The sequence below is a fragment of the Lissotriton helveticus genome, chromosome 5_1 (assembly GCF_964261635.1).
Source record: "Lissotriton helveticus chromosome 5_1, aLisHel1.1, whole genome shotgun sequence".
NCBI lineage: Eukaryota > Metazoa > Chordata > Amphibia > Caudata > Salamandridae > Lissotriton > Lissotriton helveticus.
The window spans coordinates 259996032-260012511 of record NC_136065.1 but is presented as its reverse complement, the minus strand read 5'-3'; the positions used below and the strand labels follow the sequence as shown (position 1 = coordinate 260012511).

Genomic DNA, 16480 nt, shown 5'->3' with positions numbered 1-16480 from the left:
CCTCAATGGAAAGCAATCACTCCAGGAACCTATGTAATGGAGTTGAAGGCATTTGGGAGTAGCCAGGAGAGCCGGGAAACGAGGCAAGGTGGGCGAGGCGACAGATCTTCCACAAGCACCGTCCGGGGAACAACTACAGCAAGTAAGCTGCTCGCAATTACAGAAACCGCGGCCCTTAGCGTAAACGGCTCACCAAAACAACGGCGGCCATCTTAGGAGGGGCAGTAGCCAAGCTAAACCAGGCACGATCGCGCGCGCTAAAACGAAGTGCGAGGAACGAAGCCAAGCGGAGCCAGGGAAAGCAAGCACCGGCCCCCCTGCAAACACCGACCAACACAGAAACGACAAGCTGCCGCGCTAAGCAATAACTAAGCGAGGGATCACAGCGGAACGACGACAACAACCCGACGGCGGCCATCTTAGGAGGGGATAAGCCACACAATCACAAAGGCATCAACGGGGGCACGGTGCGACGAAAGGCCAGCACTCACTGGAAGCCTGGCACCCGTGAACAGGATAGCCACACAGGAAGGTACGCTAGGGGCAGCACAAACAATAGAAGAACAACGGCAAAAAAAGGAAAACGGCGGCCATCTTGGAGTGGGAACGGGAAGCCATCACAGGCAGCCATCATAGAAGAGGCAGTCGCCGGCTGACAAGCAAAGAATCCCTCCACCCGAGACAGACAGCGGCCCCACCAATAACAATAACCCGGCTTCAGTCAGGCACAGCGAGAGTCAAGGCTGGAAAGGGTCTAGTGCCGCAAGCTGCTAGAGGGGCGGACGGAAGGTGCTGAACGGGAAGAACGAGGCAGGCACCAGGGTAGCCCAGGCCTAACAACCCACACCAGAGCTTACCAGCACCACGAGAAACAACAACGAAAAACGGGGTGGAGCAGAAACGCAAGTGGAGGCCGGAGTGAAGCAGAAGGGGTGGCAGCAACAACGCGACAGTAGCCCTGGCGTCAGGGAGAACTAGAACAAGGGCAATAAGGTGGCCCAGCAGGTTCACGTTTGGGAGCACAGCAAAAACAGAGAAAGTCTCGACGTACGCTAAATCCAGCCCATCACAAGGCGCACAACAAGCAGACCAGCAAAAGAAGGGAAGACTGTCCGCGCATCAAGAGAGAAGAGGTTTGGGTGGGATGACGACCAACGACATCAAAAAGATTAGAAAAGATCTAGACTCGCCAATCAAACTGAAGACACTACAGAACACGGAGACAGCGATGGACCTGCTCCTAAAAAAAATAACAGAAGCCAACGACCTGGCAAAAGCCACAAAGATCTCCATGGACAACGTCCAACTAGAGCTCACAGCCATACGTGCAGACCAGAGTAAAATAGTGAGCAGAGTAGGCGAAACGGAAAGAAGAATCAGCGAAATAGAAGACAAATCAGGCACCATGGAAAAAGATGTTCGCTACATATCCAAGATTTCCAGCGACTTGCAAAGAACGCTAGCGGAACAAGAAGACAAAAACAGGAAAGGGAACATCAGAATCCTAGGTGTACCGGAAGAAGAGGAGGAAGCAGCGGGCTCATGCGCAGCGCTACTCGAAACTTTGATACCCAAGCTGACTGGGTTAAACTTCGAAAGAACATTCGAAATCGACAAAGCGTACAGAGTGCCTGCCACAAGACAGCTGAACATGAGAGGCCCGAGAACTATCATCTGCAAACCGCTGAGAGCTAACCACACAGACGCCATCTTTGCCTTTGCACGTAAGGGTCAACCCCTCAACTGGAAGGGCAAGAAGATCATCATCACCCAGGACTTCTCTAAAAGCACGGTAGAAACGAGGAAGGCGTTCCTAGCACTAAGAGAAGCGATGAAGAGGGCCAGGATAACATGCAGCTTTGTTGGACCGGCAAGAATGAAGATAACAGACAGGAAAGGCACTCAACTGTTCGAAGACCCAGCAGAGCTACGCAGATACCTCCAGGAGCCAGACCAAGAAGAGATGGAACAACAAAAAAGCCCAGGAACGGCAAAGAGAAGAGCCTCATCAGACGGCTCGGAGACACGTGAAAAAGGTGAAAAAGGAACAGCAGGTCGCGGCTGAAAGACACTGCCAAGAGACGGGAACGATCGGACACTTACCTCAAATGAACATTGCTACCTCAATTGGAAGGACTCACCTACCTCATGATAAATGGACATAAGAACTAAAGTATTACGATGGAAGATAGATACCTCAGGGAATACGATACGGAGGATGCAAGAGAACCAGCCAAGAACACAAGAACACTCAGAACTTTGAGCCGGCCCTGGAATCGGGGATCGGCAAGATATCCTTTTATCAATGCATAGCACGGAAGGGTGCGGGGGGAAGATCTAATGTACCCGGGGGAGCGGAGGGCGGAGAACCGTTGCTGTCGCACGTTTACAGTACTTTGACAGGGGGGAGGGGGGAAGGGGGGAAGGGGAGGGGGAGAGGGCAGGGGGGAGGTCATGAAGCGCGGACAATCAAAGCTTGGTGGGGCTATCGACTCTTTTCCTTTCTTACTTCTTCTTCTCCTACTTACACACACTTCCCTATCCCAATACAGACCCCGGGGGGGGGCCCAAAGACTGGTGGCGAGAGGCAGGGCCACACCGACTGCAGAGATCAAACATAGGTCACAACCCAGAGAACAGCTACCCAACAGGGACACCATGACCACTCACAACACTCAAGGCCTAGCGCAGATAACAACTGACATCAAGATAGTGTCACTTAATGTCAAAGGTCTCAACCATCCCGTCAAGCGACGGAAAACTTTAGACTACCTGAATAGGCTCAAAGCTGATGTATACGTACTCCAAGAAACTAGAGTAACCACAGAGGATGCAAACAAACTTAAGGCAAACTGGATATGCGAGATGGCATGCTCACCAGCAGTCAACAAAAAAGGAGGGTTGATCACCATTATAAGCAATAAAGGGAAATTCAAGATTCTGGGCAGTGTAGCAGATACGGAAGGCAGGAGACTAGTCACCAGCATCAAAAGAGGAGAAGAAACAATGCATATAGCAAACATCTACGGGCCGAATGCCACAAACAAAAAGTTCTGGGAGGAGGTAGAAAGCGAACTCAGCAAGATCCCACTGGGAGAACTACTGATAACGGCAGGGGACATGAACCAGGCGATGGATAATGCCATAGATAGACACCCGCACAGGCCCAGCCACGCCACACAAGAACAGAACACACTCAAAAACCTATGCACCAAGCTCGCACTAGCAGACCCATGGAGACTACAACACCCCAGTGCCAGGGAATACACATTCTACTCAGCACCACACAACTCGTACAGTAGAATAGACTATATCCTTATGTCAAGCACACACACACACTTGACGGACAAAACGGAGATAGGGCCAATAACAGTCTCGGACCACGCCCACATCTCCCTCCCCATAAGCGGGAAACACAATGACTTACCGAGCAGGGGATGGCGACTCAATAGCGATATACTAGAAGACCCCGCCAACGCCGTCGAGATAGAAGAGGCAATCAAAGAATATCTCCTATTTAATGACACAAAAGATACAGAGGAAGGGACACTGTGGGACGCACTCAAAGCCACAATAAGGGGGAAACTCATAAGCATTAAGGCAAGAATGAACAAAAAGAGGAACAAAATTATTAGAGAACTGGAAGACCAGATAAAGGAACTAGAAAACAACCACATCGCAAACATACAAGACAGGAATACACTTACAGCACTAACGAAGAAAAAGTACGAACTCAACAGATTATTAAGCGAAAGAGCCACAACATGGATAAACAAATACAAATCCATAAACTTGTGCTCAGCCAACAAAGCAGGTAGGGCACTCGCAGGGTACCTAAAAGCCAAACAGAGACAGCACTCAGTGGCAGCAATCACCGACACAGACAACATAACGCACACAGGGAACAAACAAATCCTCGAAACATTCAGGAGGTTTTACAAAGACCTATGCACCGCGGACACAGCACTAAAGGCGGACGGAGGGGCGAGCCTTCGCGAGAAACTTGACTTACCCAAGCTAAGCAGCGATCAAAGTGAGGCGCTAGACCAAAACATAACAAAAGCAGAGGTAGGGATGGCCATAGACGCACTAAAACCCAACAAAGCCCCACGGCCAGACGGATTCACAGTGACTTTTTACAAAAAGTTCCAACCGCTGCTTAAAGACATACTAGTTAGAGTCTTCCAGACATGTGCAGAGAAAGGAAGCATGACAGACTCAATGGCAGAGGCAAACATTATTGTCATCCCCAAAGAAGGGAAGGACCCCCAATTCCCACAAAACTACAGACCAATCTCCTTAATAAACGTTGACTGTAAAATCTACGCTAAAGTAATGGCAGCAAGAATAAATACATACTTACCCGCCCTCATACACAAAACACAAGTGGGATACCTGAAAAACGGGCTCTCACAGGATAACACGAGACTGCTCTGCCACCTAATAAGCCGCACGGCGAACAGCACAGAGAAGGCTGTAATGATCGCACTAGACGCAGAAAAAGCCTTTGACAGGGTCTCGTGGCCTTTTCTAAACGAATGTATGCGCAAATTCGGTTTTGGAGAAAGATACAGAGGAATGATTATGTCCCTATACAAAAACCCCCGAGCTAGAGTGGTGGTTAACTCAGCAACATCAGAAACACTCACCCTAAGTAGGGGGACGAGACAAGGCTGCCCTCTGTCACCAGGGTTATTCCTGCTGGCAATAGAGCCCCTTCTCCACATGATCAGAACAAACACGCAGATCACAGGTGTGCAAGTAGAAGGTCAAGCCTTCAAACTCGCGGCCTATGCGGACGATATCCTGATCACCACAAGCAACCCACGGGAGTCAATAGAGGCACTGGTACAAACAATAGAGGAATATGCACATGTCTCAGGGTATAAACTCAATAGGGATAAATCAGAATGCAAACCAATGAACTGCCACACCACCCGAGCAGTACTAGGCACGCCAGGCTTGGCGTGGCAAACAAAACCCCTAAAATATCTGGGACTCCTCTTTGGGAAGGACCTCAGATCAACACTAGAGCACAATGAGGAAGCAATGCTGAAAAAGATCAAGATGAAGCTAGACACATGGGGACCCAAATTCGTCAGCAGAGTAGAGACGGTCAAGATGATGATCACCCCAATGCTAAATTACTTGCTGTCCATGCTGCCACTATCACTAACAACAGACTTCCATAAACAAATTGACAAAGCCATCAATATGTTCCTATGGGGGGGTACAAAACCTAGAATAAGTCTAGCAAAGCTCAGGCTAAAAAAAGAGCAAGGGGGACTGAACCTCACAAACTATAAGGCCTTCCAAACAGCATGCCTAGCCAAGCAGGGGCTACACTGGGTAGCACCAACACCAGAATACATGCCAGTATGGCTAGAGCTGGAAAGGGGCATTCTAGGAGGAGCGGACCCGATCATGGCCCTCACGGCAAATAGACACCCAGAGGCCAAAAACTCAATACTACGGAACACAAAAATAGCACTACTGAGATTAGATAAAGAACTAGAAGTAAGCATCAGAGGCACCAAATGGGAATCATTATGGTACAACACCAAAATCACATACAAAGGCAAAACGCTAGACAGCAAAGAATGGCTCAGCAGGGGTATCACAATGCCGGCTCAACTAGAGGCAGGGAACAATCCACTCACCTACAAGACACTCCAAACGACAACCAGCCTACCAGACAAGGAATTCTACGAGTTCCTAAAAATCAAAGCAGCCATCACCAAAGCAAACCTCTCCAAACACAAACCAACCATCATACAGTATGCACAGAACCTAAACAATACAGGTCACCAAACAGCGCAGATCTACAAAATAATCACACCACGCACCACCACTCTTAATGACAAAACAATAGCCTTCTGGGAAGAGATCATCCAGAGACCGCTAAATGAAGAGGAGAAGGCCAAACTATGGACATCAGCGTCCAAAAACAAGATCACACCACAGTTAGCACAAACAAAATACTGGATACCACACAGATTACACTGGACACTGGCGAAACTAGAAAGAGTTGGGGCGAGCGACAGCAGCGTGTGCTGGAACTGCCATAAAGCAAGGGGGGAGCTAGCCCACATGATATACGACTGCCCCAAAGTCAAAGCGTTCTGGAGTAAAGTATACAACCTAATAGACACAATCACGGGGTGCCAGATACAAAGAGGGCTAGCAGGGATAGCCACCGGATTCCTAGAGCCACAACTCCAATCCAAAGAAATACGAGATTTAGTCGACATGCTCCTGACGGCTGCTGTAAAAACCATTCTGGGGCACTGGAAGAATTCCAGCAAAGCCACCTTCAAACGCTGGTTTAACTGGGTAACTTTCCTTCGAGGGGCAGACAACATTACCGCCAAACACAAGGCGGCGAACCACACAGCCAAAGAGGACATGTGGGCAGCCCTAGACGAGTATCTGATGCAATAAAGCTAACGCGCCCCCCCCCCCTTTTTCTTTTCCTCTTTCTTTCTCTCTCTCTCTTTGGCACCACTGGGCCAAGTATACATGTAAAAGCTGCCCAAGAAAGACAACTGTATACAATGTATATGTGAAAACTTATTCAATTCAATAAAAACTTTTGAAATAAAAAAAAAAAATGGACTGAAGGCATCTTGCAGTTTTCTGCTAACTTATCGCCAGTCTGCTTAATCCATCCTCTTATCAAACCATTGCGGGGACTCTGCACCTCAGATTGACCAACGCTAACCTCTCCTCCATGTGGAACCGGCTTTGTGAACTCCAAAGACCTCCCATATTATAAAAAACAAATATAACGTAAAGTAAGCTCCATGTGGTAACTCTTCACACTTTTTGGGAGCACCTGAAGAAGTTACATCACCCTGAGAAGTTCTACTGTGCACTGGGAGTCATCATTCTGTAGGGTGCAGGCGTGCAGACCAAGGATATCAGACAAGATTATCTGATTCATCACACACTGGAACTTACAAGTTCATTAAGCACTCGGAAAGACCTGGCAGGTATTTCCTTTCAAGTGTTAATTCACCAAAGGTCTCTTGCTACCTATCTGGCTTTGTGGACAAGTTAGGGGTTTAAGCTTTGCCCATTTTAGCATTACTACTGCAGACTCTCAGTGCCTTCTCCAGGAGGCTGCTAACCCACCGCCCATTCACAGCATTGTACAGCAGTACCTACTTAGAGACAGTAGAGAAAAGAGCAAAAGACCCTGCTGAATCAATATATGAAGGTCCTTTTAAAAGGATCCTATTTTTTACGTAAGGACTGACACTCTAGGGTAGGAGCCAGACACACATGAATGTCTTTCAATTCTTTTTATTCATCAGGAGTTCAACCCAGTACATTGTGATAGATATTTTTTTTCCGTTTTTATGGTTTTCATAAAAAATACATAATAAATATAAATCAAGTCAACAATTTCAATAATAGAATTAGCAGTCCCACACAAACCGTATCACATTCAATTCTACCAGGTATACAATCATTCACACAAGGTTTCACTCATTGCACAGATAGGTACATCAAGGCCAAAAATTGTAACCAGAGTGGATATGGTTAAGATGACAAAAGCACAAGGGGGGCGCGCGTAGATGGATCAAAGCGTCTTATTCAGATGGAAAACTGCCACCCTCGGAGAAAGCGCCAACGCGTGTTTCGGTGTAGGGCCCAAGTGGGGCCGCACCTTCGTCAGGGCACAGCGGTACCACGGGTAGGGGGACACACGATACTCAAAAAAAAGGGGGGGGGGAAATCTACTAAATAGATAAGGCCCCAAGGTCAATCAGGCGGCTCTTTTCATGTGGATCCAGGGTAATGTCGAAACTTATGGGAGGTCCACTAGTGGGGAGCAGAGAGTGCCGAGGAGATCCGCTTCCTTCCTTAAAACACAGTACGATGGAGGACAAGGTCGGGGTTTCTGTCCTTGATAGGGTATATAAAAGGGCGCAGAGCGAATACTAAAGATGTCGAAATAAGTTGATGTAAACGAGCAATTCAGTTGCTGGCTCCCGGACGTATGAGGTACTCAGGATTCAAGGCTTCAGGGTATGGCTCACCGGATACAGGGGGCCACGTCAGTTCAGAACCCGAGTGCCAAAGGTGGGCGGACATGCATTTGCAGGTTCCGGTAATCGGTAATCGAGCTAGCAACGGGGTTCTGCCAAAAGCTTCGGAGGAGACTGCTCCCTGTTTCTAGCACTTAACTTGAATCTTTATGTTTGGATGAATTAGATAAACAACGCTAGTTCCCAACGCATCCAACTTTGAAAGAGACCATCAGGATTTGATTCTGCAACCTGTAGATCATGCTCAAATTGTAGCCGTAAATGCCTGGCTCATCCAGGTATCCCAGGAGCACATGATCATATCTTCTTTAAAGGGCCATGAAAGCAAAATCAGAATCTCTTTAAGCAGGGATGTCCAACGTAGATCCAGGAGGGCCAGAACCAAGCAGTATATTCAAGATAAATACATTACCACTATGTAAATTAGTTCCACTTAGAGACATTGTATCTAAATATACCTAATGAGGACAATCTGGTATGTATGCAGCCCTCTTAAAAGTACGCTTGGAAGCCTTTTAGAAGATACTCAGAAACAATTGGGCCCACTCACTGGTCAGAAATGTACCACTGATACACTGCTTCAGTCTTCGAAAATCATAACAATAGCTGAGGCAATGGAAAGTAATGTCACAACCCATGTGACAATGGAGTGACTGGAGGGAAGGCTTCCTCTGAAAACAGCAGCTCTGCCTCAATGTTGCCACAACACACTGTCTATTTGCAAACGCGGATGGATTATCTAGACCACGTAACTGACAAGGGTATAGGCGATGCACTGACATAACTTCCCAGGTTCAGAGAAGCCTTTATTAGAAGCATTTTTGTGACCAGTACACCACTGTGTAGAGATACAGACCAGAAGGAAATGGATTTGTAGGATAGCACAAGCCACTACAAGGCAGCAATGATCAGGAGCAAGAGTTTGCTTACAACTAACCCTTCGGGGCATGGGGAATAGGACATAGGATGGGGCATAGGGCATGCTATGGGGTGCGACAAATTCCCAGAGTCCAGGAGGAGGAGAATAGCCATTCCATTATAAAATATGAACTTTAATGCATGGCTTAAATTGAGGATTCATCGAACCCACTCAGGTTTTTAGAATAACCAGCAAGTCAACAAATTAGCCCATTTTAAAGTCAAATATAGATGTTCGGTATGTTCATCCTGATATGTTGGAACCCTGCCATGGTTTTACTATTTTGATATTTGTTTAATTATTATAATTACTAGATATGTGGATTTTATTTTTATGCATTGTGTGCATTTTATATTTTTGATTGAATATTTATTTATTTAGAAGTTTTCTATAGCGCGAACAAGACCCGAAGGTAGCAGAGCGCTTTACAGTAAAAGGAATGAGAAGGTGAACAAAAAGACACGTAACAAATAAAGGCGATCATCGAAAGACAATAATGGAGGAGGAAAAGTTCTTAACAGTAGGACTTATTGGTAGTAGGATACAGAGATAACACATAGTTCTGGGGGTGGTCCTAGTTACCCAGGACCTAGGGAACGGATGAGGAACAAGGATTTGAGTTGGTTCTTGAATTCCGCATAGGACGGTATGGTTCTGATATGCGGGGGGATAGAGTTCCATATTTTGGGGGCATTTCCAGTGAAGGAGCAGTCCGCAGTTTTCTTCTTTCTGGTTTTTGGTAGGATGAGCAACAGGGAGTTAGAGCTTCTCAAATTTCTACTTTGGCCAGCTTTTGTGAGCTTGTTTGCCAAGTATTCTGGTGTTCCGGTGTGGAGGGCCTTGTGGGTTAGGCAGGCCGTTCTGAAGGTGCTGCGCATTTCCACCGGGAGCCATTCAAGTTCTTTGAGTGCTGGGGAGATGTGGTCAGATCTTTTGCATCCTGTGATCATTCTTGCTGCCGCATGTAGTGTTGTTTTTAATGGAGCCAAGTGCGATTTGGGGATGCCTGTTAGGATTGAGTTCCCATAGTCCAGTCTAGATAGAACTAGAGATTGCGTGGCTAGTTTAAGGTCCTTGTTTGGAATTAAAGGTTTGATTTTGTTCAGAAGTCTGAGGTTAAAGAAAGCACTTTTTGCCGAGTTCTTAATGTGGTTTGTCAAGGTTAGTTTGGGGTCTAGGGTGAAACCCAGAGATTTAACGGAATCAGCTAGCGTGAGGGAACCTTTAAGAGCATCGATCGACTTTAGCCACTCAATGATTTGAGGATTGTCTTCTTTGTTTGAGATGAGAAGAGTTTCGGTCTTGTCGGGATTGAGTTTCAGGTGATTCTTTGTCAGTCAATCTTGAACATCGTTTAAGACAGCATTTAGTCTGTGGATGTCGTTAAGTGAAGAGGTTTCCAGGAATATAATAAATTGCTTAGAAAAAACAAAAATACACAATGCCTCCACTCACACAAAAGTGCACTTCAGATCTGGACTGTACCAAGTGTTTCATTATATAAAATTAGTTTGTTTTTCCTGCAGCTTCCTCTCCACAGTCCCATAACATGCAAGTGCAGAATAGAGTACAAAAAGACAAAAACACAGCATACAAATGTATTAGTAAATAATACTTCAGTTTTAAAGCAAGTTACATAAACAAGGTTTTAGTAGGGCTTTCTCCTGTTTGTTAAGCTGAGGAATAATAATAACGTTTTAAAGACTTCATATAGATGTCCTTGCTGACATCTCATCTTTGTTGTTGAATCCATTATAATGATAATGGAGATCGAAGCAAACATCTGTCTCTAACACACATGCTCCATCCAGATGTTTGGGTTCTTCCACCGCTATGACATGGTGAACAACTAGATACTCCCGGACTGCCCTGACAATAAGGCTGGTATCTTGGGCACTGCATATTTGTGACTGTGGTTTTCAAGTTGTAGGCAAGTTACTCCTTTTTGGGAACCAATACGTATCAAAATTTGCCACAGAGCAAAAAGTAAAGGCAGAAAGAAGGAGAAACAGAAAGATAGGAAAACTGAGACAAGGGAAGAAAACAGGTATGAAAAAGAACCTGCATGAGTGAGATAAAGAACCAGGAAGTGTAGAGTGGTGGTAAAAGGAGGCATGATGTGGTATGAATACAGGGCAAGTGTGGCATTTGGCAATCACAGCTTTTGGTAGAGCTGGAAGCGGGTTCTAAAAGAAACCGGTGCCATGTACTTATTTATTTGTTAACACACATTAAGCCCTTAATTCTCCGGCATCACTTCACTGAGGTTCTGATCCTGCCAAATCACTGCCATTAGATCAGAAGTCACCAGGCCTCTTCAACGTCCAGATCCATTGCCTGCAATTTTCGAAAAGCGCTCACTTTCACTTCAATATCCCATCATATGCATGCCAGGCTGAGCCAACAATTTTTGTTGCCCTAATCAAAAATGTCAACCACGCCCCATCACATTGTCCCCTTCCGGGCATTTGCTGACACACAGTCAAATTCAATGACATCTTTTACTATTGCAAATGACACATATTTGTTTGTTTTGGACCCTCGTTCTATTTTCTAGGCAAATTTGGTGCGTTAATGGTGTATCTACAGTTGCCTACGCCGCTCGGTCTTATAATTTCCGGTTACACAATTACAGCACCGTTTGGAGTTTGGGATCAGAGAGTGAAGCGTAACAGACAAAGTGTAAGCATGTACTCCGCCTCCCCTACTTTCTGAAATGTACGCTGTACGCCTGCTTTTACCTGGTAAAAATCTTGCACACAACTTCCTTCAAAGTGGAGGACGACGACAATATGGTCTCCCAACTCTGGCACAAACAGGGATTTGAACGCAAATCGAGATTAATGCGGAAAAAGAACGAGTTTCTGGGAGCAATAACTGTACTTACAATAAATACAAGGTGAAAACAATTTATAAGAAAAAGCAAATTACCTTGGTTAGCAGAATAAAATGCACTATTTGCATTTAAATATATTGGAATTTAAAAGAAATGTCAAAATCTTCAATTGTGTTTGTTACACTTTGTTTATATGAACACAATACAAAATGGAGCCCAGCTGTAAAAAATAGGTTGGGTCAGTATCCCAATAAAGTTTGCACTGATTTGATAACCACGATCCGGTTCTCAGGAGTGTTTTTTTGGCTTGGAGTGGAAGAATATCTATCAGATCTATCTATCTATCTATCTATCAGATCTATCTATCTATCTATCTAGAAAGAGAGCAAGAGAGAGATAGTTTTATGCGTTATGAGGGAGGGATGACCCACAAAACCATTACCTTACTGAATAAAAAAATATTTTCCTTTCTGTGACAGTACCAAGAAGGCTGCTACACTGATGGATATATAAAAGATGGATAGAACAGTTTCCTTGGATGAAATGATTTTGGTGCAGACAAATATTTCGGTGTGCCAGGTTATAATGCTGGCTCTGTTTACATGTGATCCTTGGTGGAGAGGATTTTGCTACAGAAAACATGTTTGCACACAACAGGTGCACATCCAGTTGAGGATCAGTTAGAACACCATGAGAAAATCTCAGATTGGCTTAAGTACATACACTACCAGCACATAGAACGTTCCGGTGCCTCACTTGCACCAAACCGGAGGTCCTAATCACTGAGGGGAAATAAATGGCAACAGGAGAGGAGTTGGCCTTATGGCTAGGGCAGTAGACCTCGAATCTGGGGAACCGGGTTAGAGTCTCGGCAAAGACGCTGAACATCCTGTGATTCTGGGCAAATCACTTAATCTCCCTGTGCCTAACAAAAAAATTAATGTGTCCTCATGTAATGCAACGGTGCTATGTAAAGCGCTCCGATACCCGATTCGGGTCAAGTAAGCGCTATAAAAAAACTCTATGAAGAAAAAAAAAAGAATCCCTTTTCTGTTGCCTCGCCTTCTAGGAGCAATCCATCATAGTCAGAAATAAAACGTTAGCATCTGGTTCTATCAGGACCTTTACTTTTAACATTATGTCTCTGCTGCAACAAAGTACCAGCTTCCAGTTGATTTTGTGGGAATGATCCATGAACCCCTAAAAAACAGGCAATTGCTCTTAAAGAGCTCAAATGTTCTCCCGCCGGTGTACTGCAGTAGGGTGTCTGCAGAAGACTACAGCAAAAAAAATCAGAATGGATGCAATGAACCTCAGGAAATTGGACCACATCACCCGGCCCTGAAGCAATACATTGGCTATTGATGGACCAGCCTTTAAAAGCCCAGGTGCTGTGAATCCTTACAGAGTCTTTTCTGGAGAAGAACGATAATATTTGTGAAAGCTTGCCCCTCAATAGCAGGCAACGCCTGAAGAGTTGTCCAACTGACTTTCAACCACAGGCGAGACCGAGGGTAGTGTGATTGGAATGATGTCAGAGTCAGATGTCAGGTCCCTGGAGTGATATCCCGGTCTTATGTTGGGTTCGATTAAACCGGATATTACACTGTGACTTCATCCTAGGGCCCAAATATCAGACGGCAGAATCTCTTCTGCAACCGTATTTCAGCCGCAAGCCTGTGCCCAATGCACGGCTATAAGGAATACAGAACAAGCTGCTAAACCAAACTTTATACTGTACAAAGATTTCTCAAACGAAAGAGTTAATTTTTTTTTAATTAGCATTTAAAAGTAGAATAGTGAATAGCAAAACAGAAGGAAAACCTTCTGCTTGTTAAACTGTAGATCTGCTTTTCCCTGGAAATATTTAATTTCTCTACTTCTGTAATCCGAGTTTTCATTGTTGTTCAGTTAATCAACCACAAACACCTCTGAAAAGAGTGGGCTGTTAGCAACGAAACCCGTTCAGAAATGACGCTTCCGTGAAATGTAAAATAATGTCCTGCACTGTGAGTAAATAGATCAGATTGCACACACCGGACCTTCTGGAAAAAACCATGGGGAACACAACATAGTGAAAGAAAGAGTCCACCAATCGCTAACAAATAGAGAACGTACACAAACCATACATGCAAAGTCCATTCTGATAGCGCGCAATAATGCAAACAGTACTGGGTGGGAAAGACGCTCCTTGCAACTATGTTTAAACGCATTTACTCCACCTGAAAGAAAGCACATGTTTGGGCGACAAACACAGGTTGACTCATGAGTTAGGTTAACAGAAGAAAGCTGCAGGCTACCAACAAACCTGCCTCCCACCTGTCTCTTCCACTGAGCACTGAAACGACGGGGGCTGGGCCAGCAGCCTTCCAAAGCCTCGCGCTCCTGTGTTCTCATCAAATAATTATTAGCCAAGGAAATGGGAATTGGCACCAGTGCACTTCCTTTATGGGGAAACCTGCGGTCTGGTTGGTGTGAGACTCTGTCGAAGGTATGGATTCTATATGCAAATCCTGCTCAATCACTCACAAGAACACTTTTTAGGTCGCAGCCTACCATACTGCGCAGCTGTGTGGTGTGCCAAAGACATCTTGGGGAGTTTCAGAAACTTGACTGGGACGCATTCTGCCCATCGCTTGCCATTGGCTTTGTGGTTTCTATCTCGCGTTTTCTTGCCTCCCATTTGCTGGCTTTATTTGCTTTAGGCTGTTCAGATTCAGTACGTACTGCCCAATGAGAAAGCCAAAGACATGTTCACTGTATTCTTCCACGGACTTGTTATCTGTCAATAGGCCTTTAAAACTTGTTCTGACCACATCATGTTTGTGTTTTAGATTTTAAAGTGAGATTGTTCACAAGAAATAGGAATGCAGCATACTTCCTCCACGGAGTCTGCATGTGCCCTTCTAAGTTTTTTCAATTTTAGACATACCCATCTCAAAAGGTATCTCGTTCTTCATCTGCACAAAACAGTTGCACGTTTTTTGCAAAATTCATCTTCTTTGGAGAGTCCATTTTATTTGTGAAACTGCCTTTTTAAGAACAAAGTACAAAACTGCATTTCGGAGTCAGTGTCAGTCTAACATATGGTGATCTTGCACAATTTACACTGTTTATGTTTAATTCACTGTCAAGCACAGGAGAAGCTCTTTTCACAGGAAAGAGACAGCCACATTGTAGCACAATTTATAATGCTTGGTTTTGATGTGTAAAGCATATACTTTATTGATGACATCTGTGGGAACTCGTTTTGGAGAGTTGGTTAAGTTTAAAGGCACTTTTTATGAAAGCTTTTGTGCTCATGTTTACCAGCACAATTATGTATTCCATCTGCTACTATGCCTTTTTTGGAACATATGCATTACTGGATATAAACTATTTTCTCATTTGTCACTGCGGGCACTAGGGTCATGATTTGGATGGGGCAGCAGGTGCAGTGGCACAGGTGCCAAAAGCTCTAGGAAACCCGCTGAACACTGATTATTGCTACATGTTAATACTAAAGCAGGCCCAAGTGTAGGTACCTTGCAGGCACTAGGGCCATGGTTTGAATGGTGCAGCAGGTGCAGTGGCACAGGGGACAAACGCTCTCGGAAATCCACTGTACACCGATTATTGCCATATTTGACTAATAAATGAGCAATCTGGAGTGCTTTTTTGGTTCTTTAGTAACCATTGCACTCAAAGTAACACATAGCCTAAAGCATCACTCTAATAAAAACTGTAAACTATTGGACTTTTGTGTCTGCCTACAACCTATGTTACATTCAGCGCACATATATGGCACATTTTCAGAGATTTTGTATTGTTCTAAAATGCTAATTAACCTGGACACACTAACGTCTTGGCAAGCACATTCTCTATTCTATAACATTAGTACTTCAGCCAATGTAAATACTTATAACGTACCATATGTCATTCCATATCAAGCATTGGCAAAGCCAATTGGTATCGCCTATGCAAGATCTATTGGCTTTTTCAAGGTTTTTTAGCCGTATTACACAACAGCGTTAACTTCAGGGCAGCAGAACTGAAAATAAAATGTTAAAAAGCGCTATAACACAACACTGGTGGTGTCATACAGCTTTTTACATTACTTTCAACCATTTCCAACATAGCAAAAAAAAAATAGCAAAGCCAAAACAATCTCACGTAGGGTACGTTGCCAATGTTTGTTTATGGTTGTGGAATAGTGTCACATGACCTCTGCTTGCCCTTTACACCTCCGTTATGCTTGACAGCAGGAATAGCCTTGGATCTCAGAACCCATGCTGGCAACATGGATATTTTCTTCAAATTGGGCTCAGTGCAGTCCACAAAAAGAAATGTATTGATTAGCTCAGATTGAAAGTTGGATGCACGCCATCTGCTACTTCTAAATAAACACTAATCGAGAGCATCGGGTGGACCTAATCAACCATCCCCACATTCTCATTTGCCTGCTTCTCTTCCCATGTGCACAAACCCCTAATCAGTAAATAACACCATTAATCTAGAAGCATTGTTGAACTCTGCACTACCCTTCGGCCCCCGAACCAACAGAAGCAAAAGATCAGCTGATAGACTGTACCAACTAAGCAAATTACAAAGGCTGAACAACAGAATGATCAGTCATAGATTACTGCAACACCAAATACACCACAAAGACCGGCAGAACTAAGAACCATCCAA

The 16480-nt window shown here is 44.7% G+C and overlaps 2 protein-coding genes across 3 annotated transcripts in view; one reads left to right on the top strand and one right to left on the bottom strand.

The window, feature by feature from the left end:
- Positions 1 to 16480, bottom strand: part of TPRN (taperin) — a 186548-nt gene that overhangs the window by 60143 nt on the left and 109925 nt on the right. The gene's annotated exons all lie outside the window — the stretch shown is intronic.
- LOC144756440 (uncharacterized) overlaps positions 3607 to 16480 on the top strand; it is an 89301-nt gene continuing 76427 nt past the window's right edge. Inside the window, exon 1 of the mRNA XM_078646279.1 lies at positions 3607 to 4068. Coding sequence (XP_078502405.1) covers positions 3607 to 4068 — 462 coding nt within the window. The remainder of the gene's footprint in view (positions 4069 to 16480) is intronic.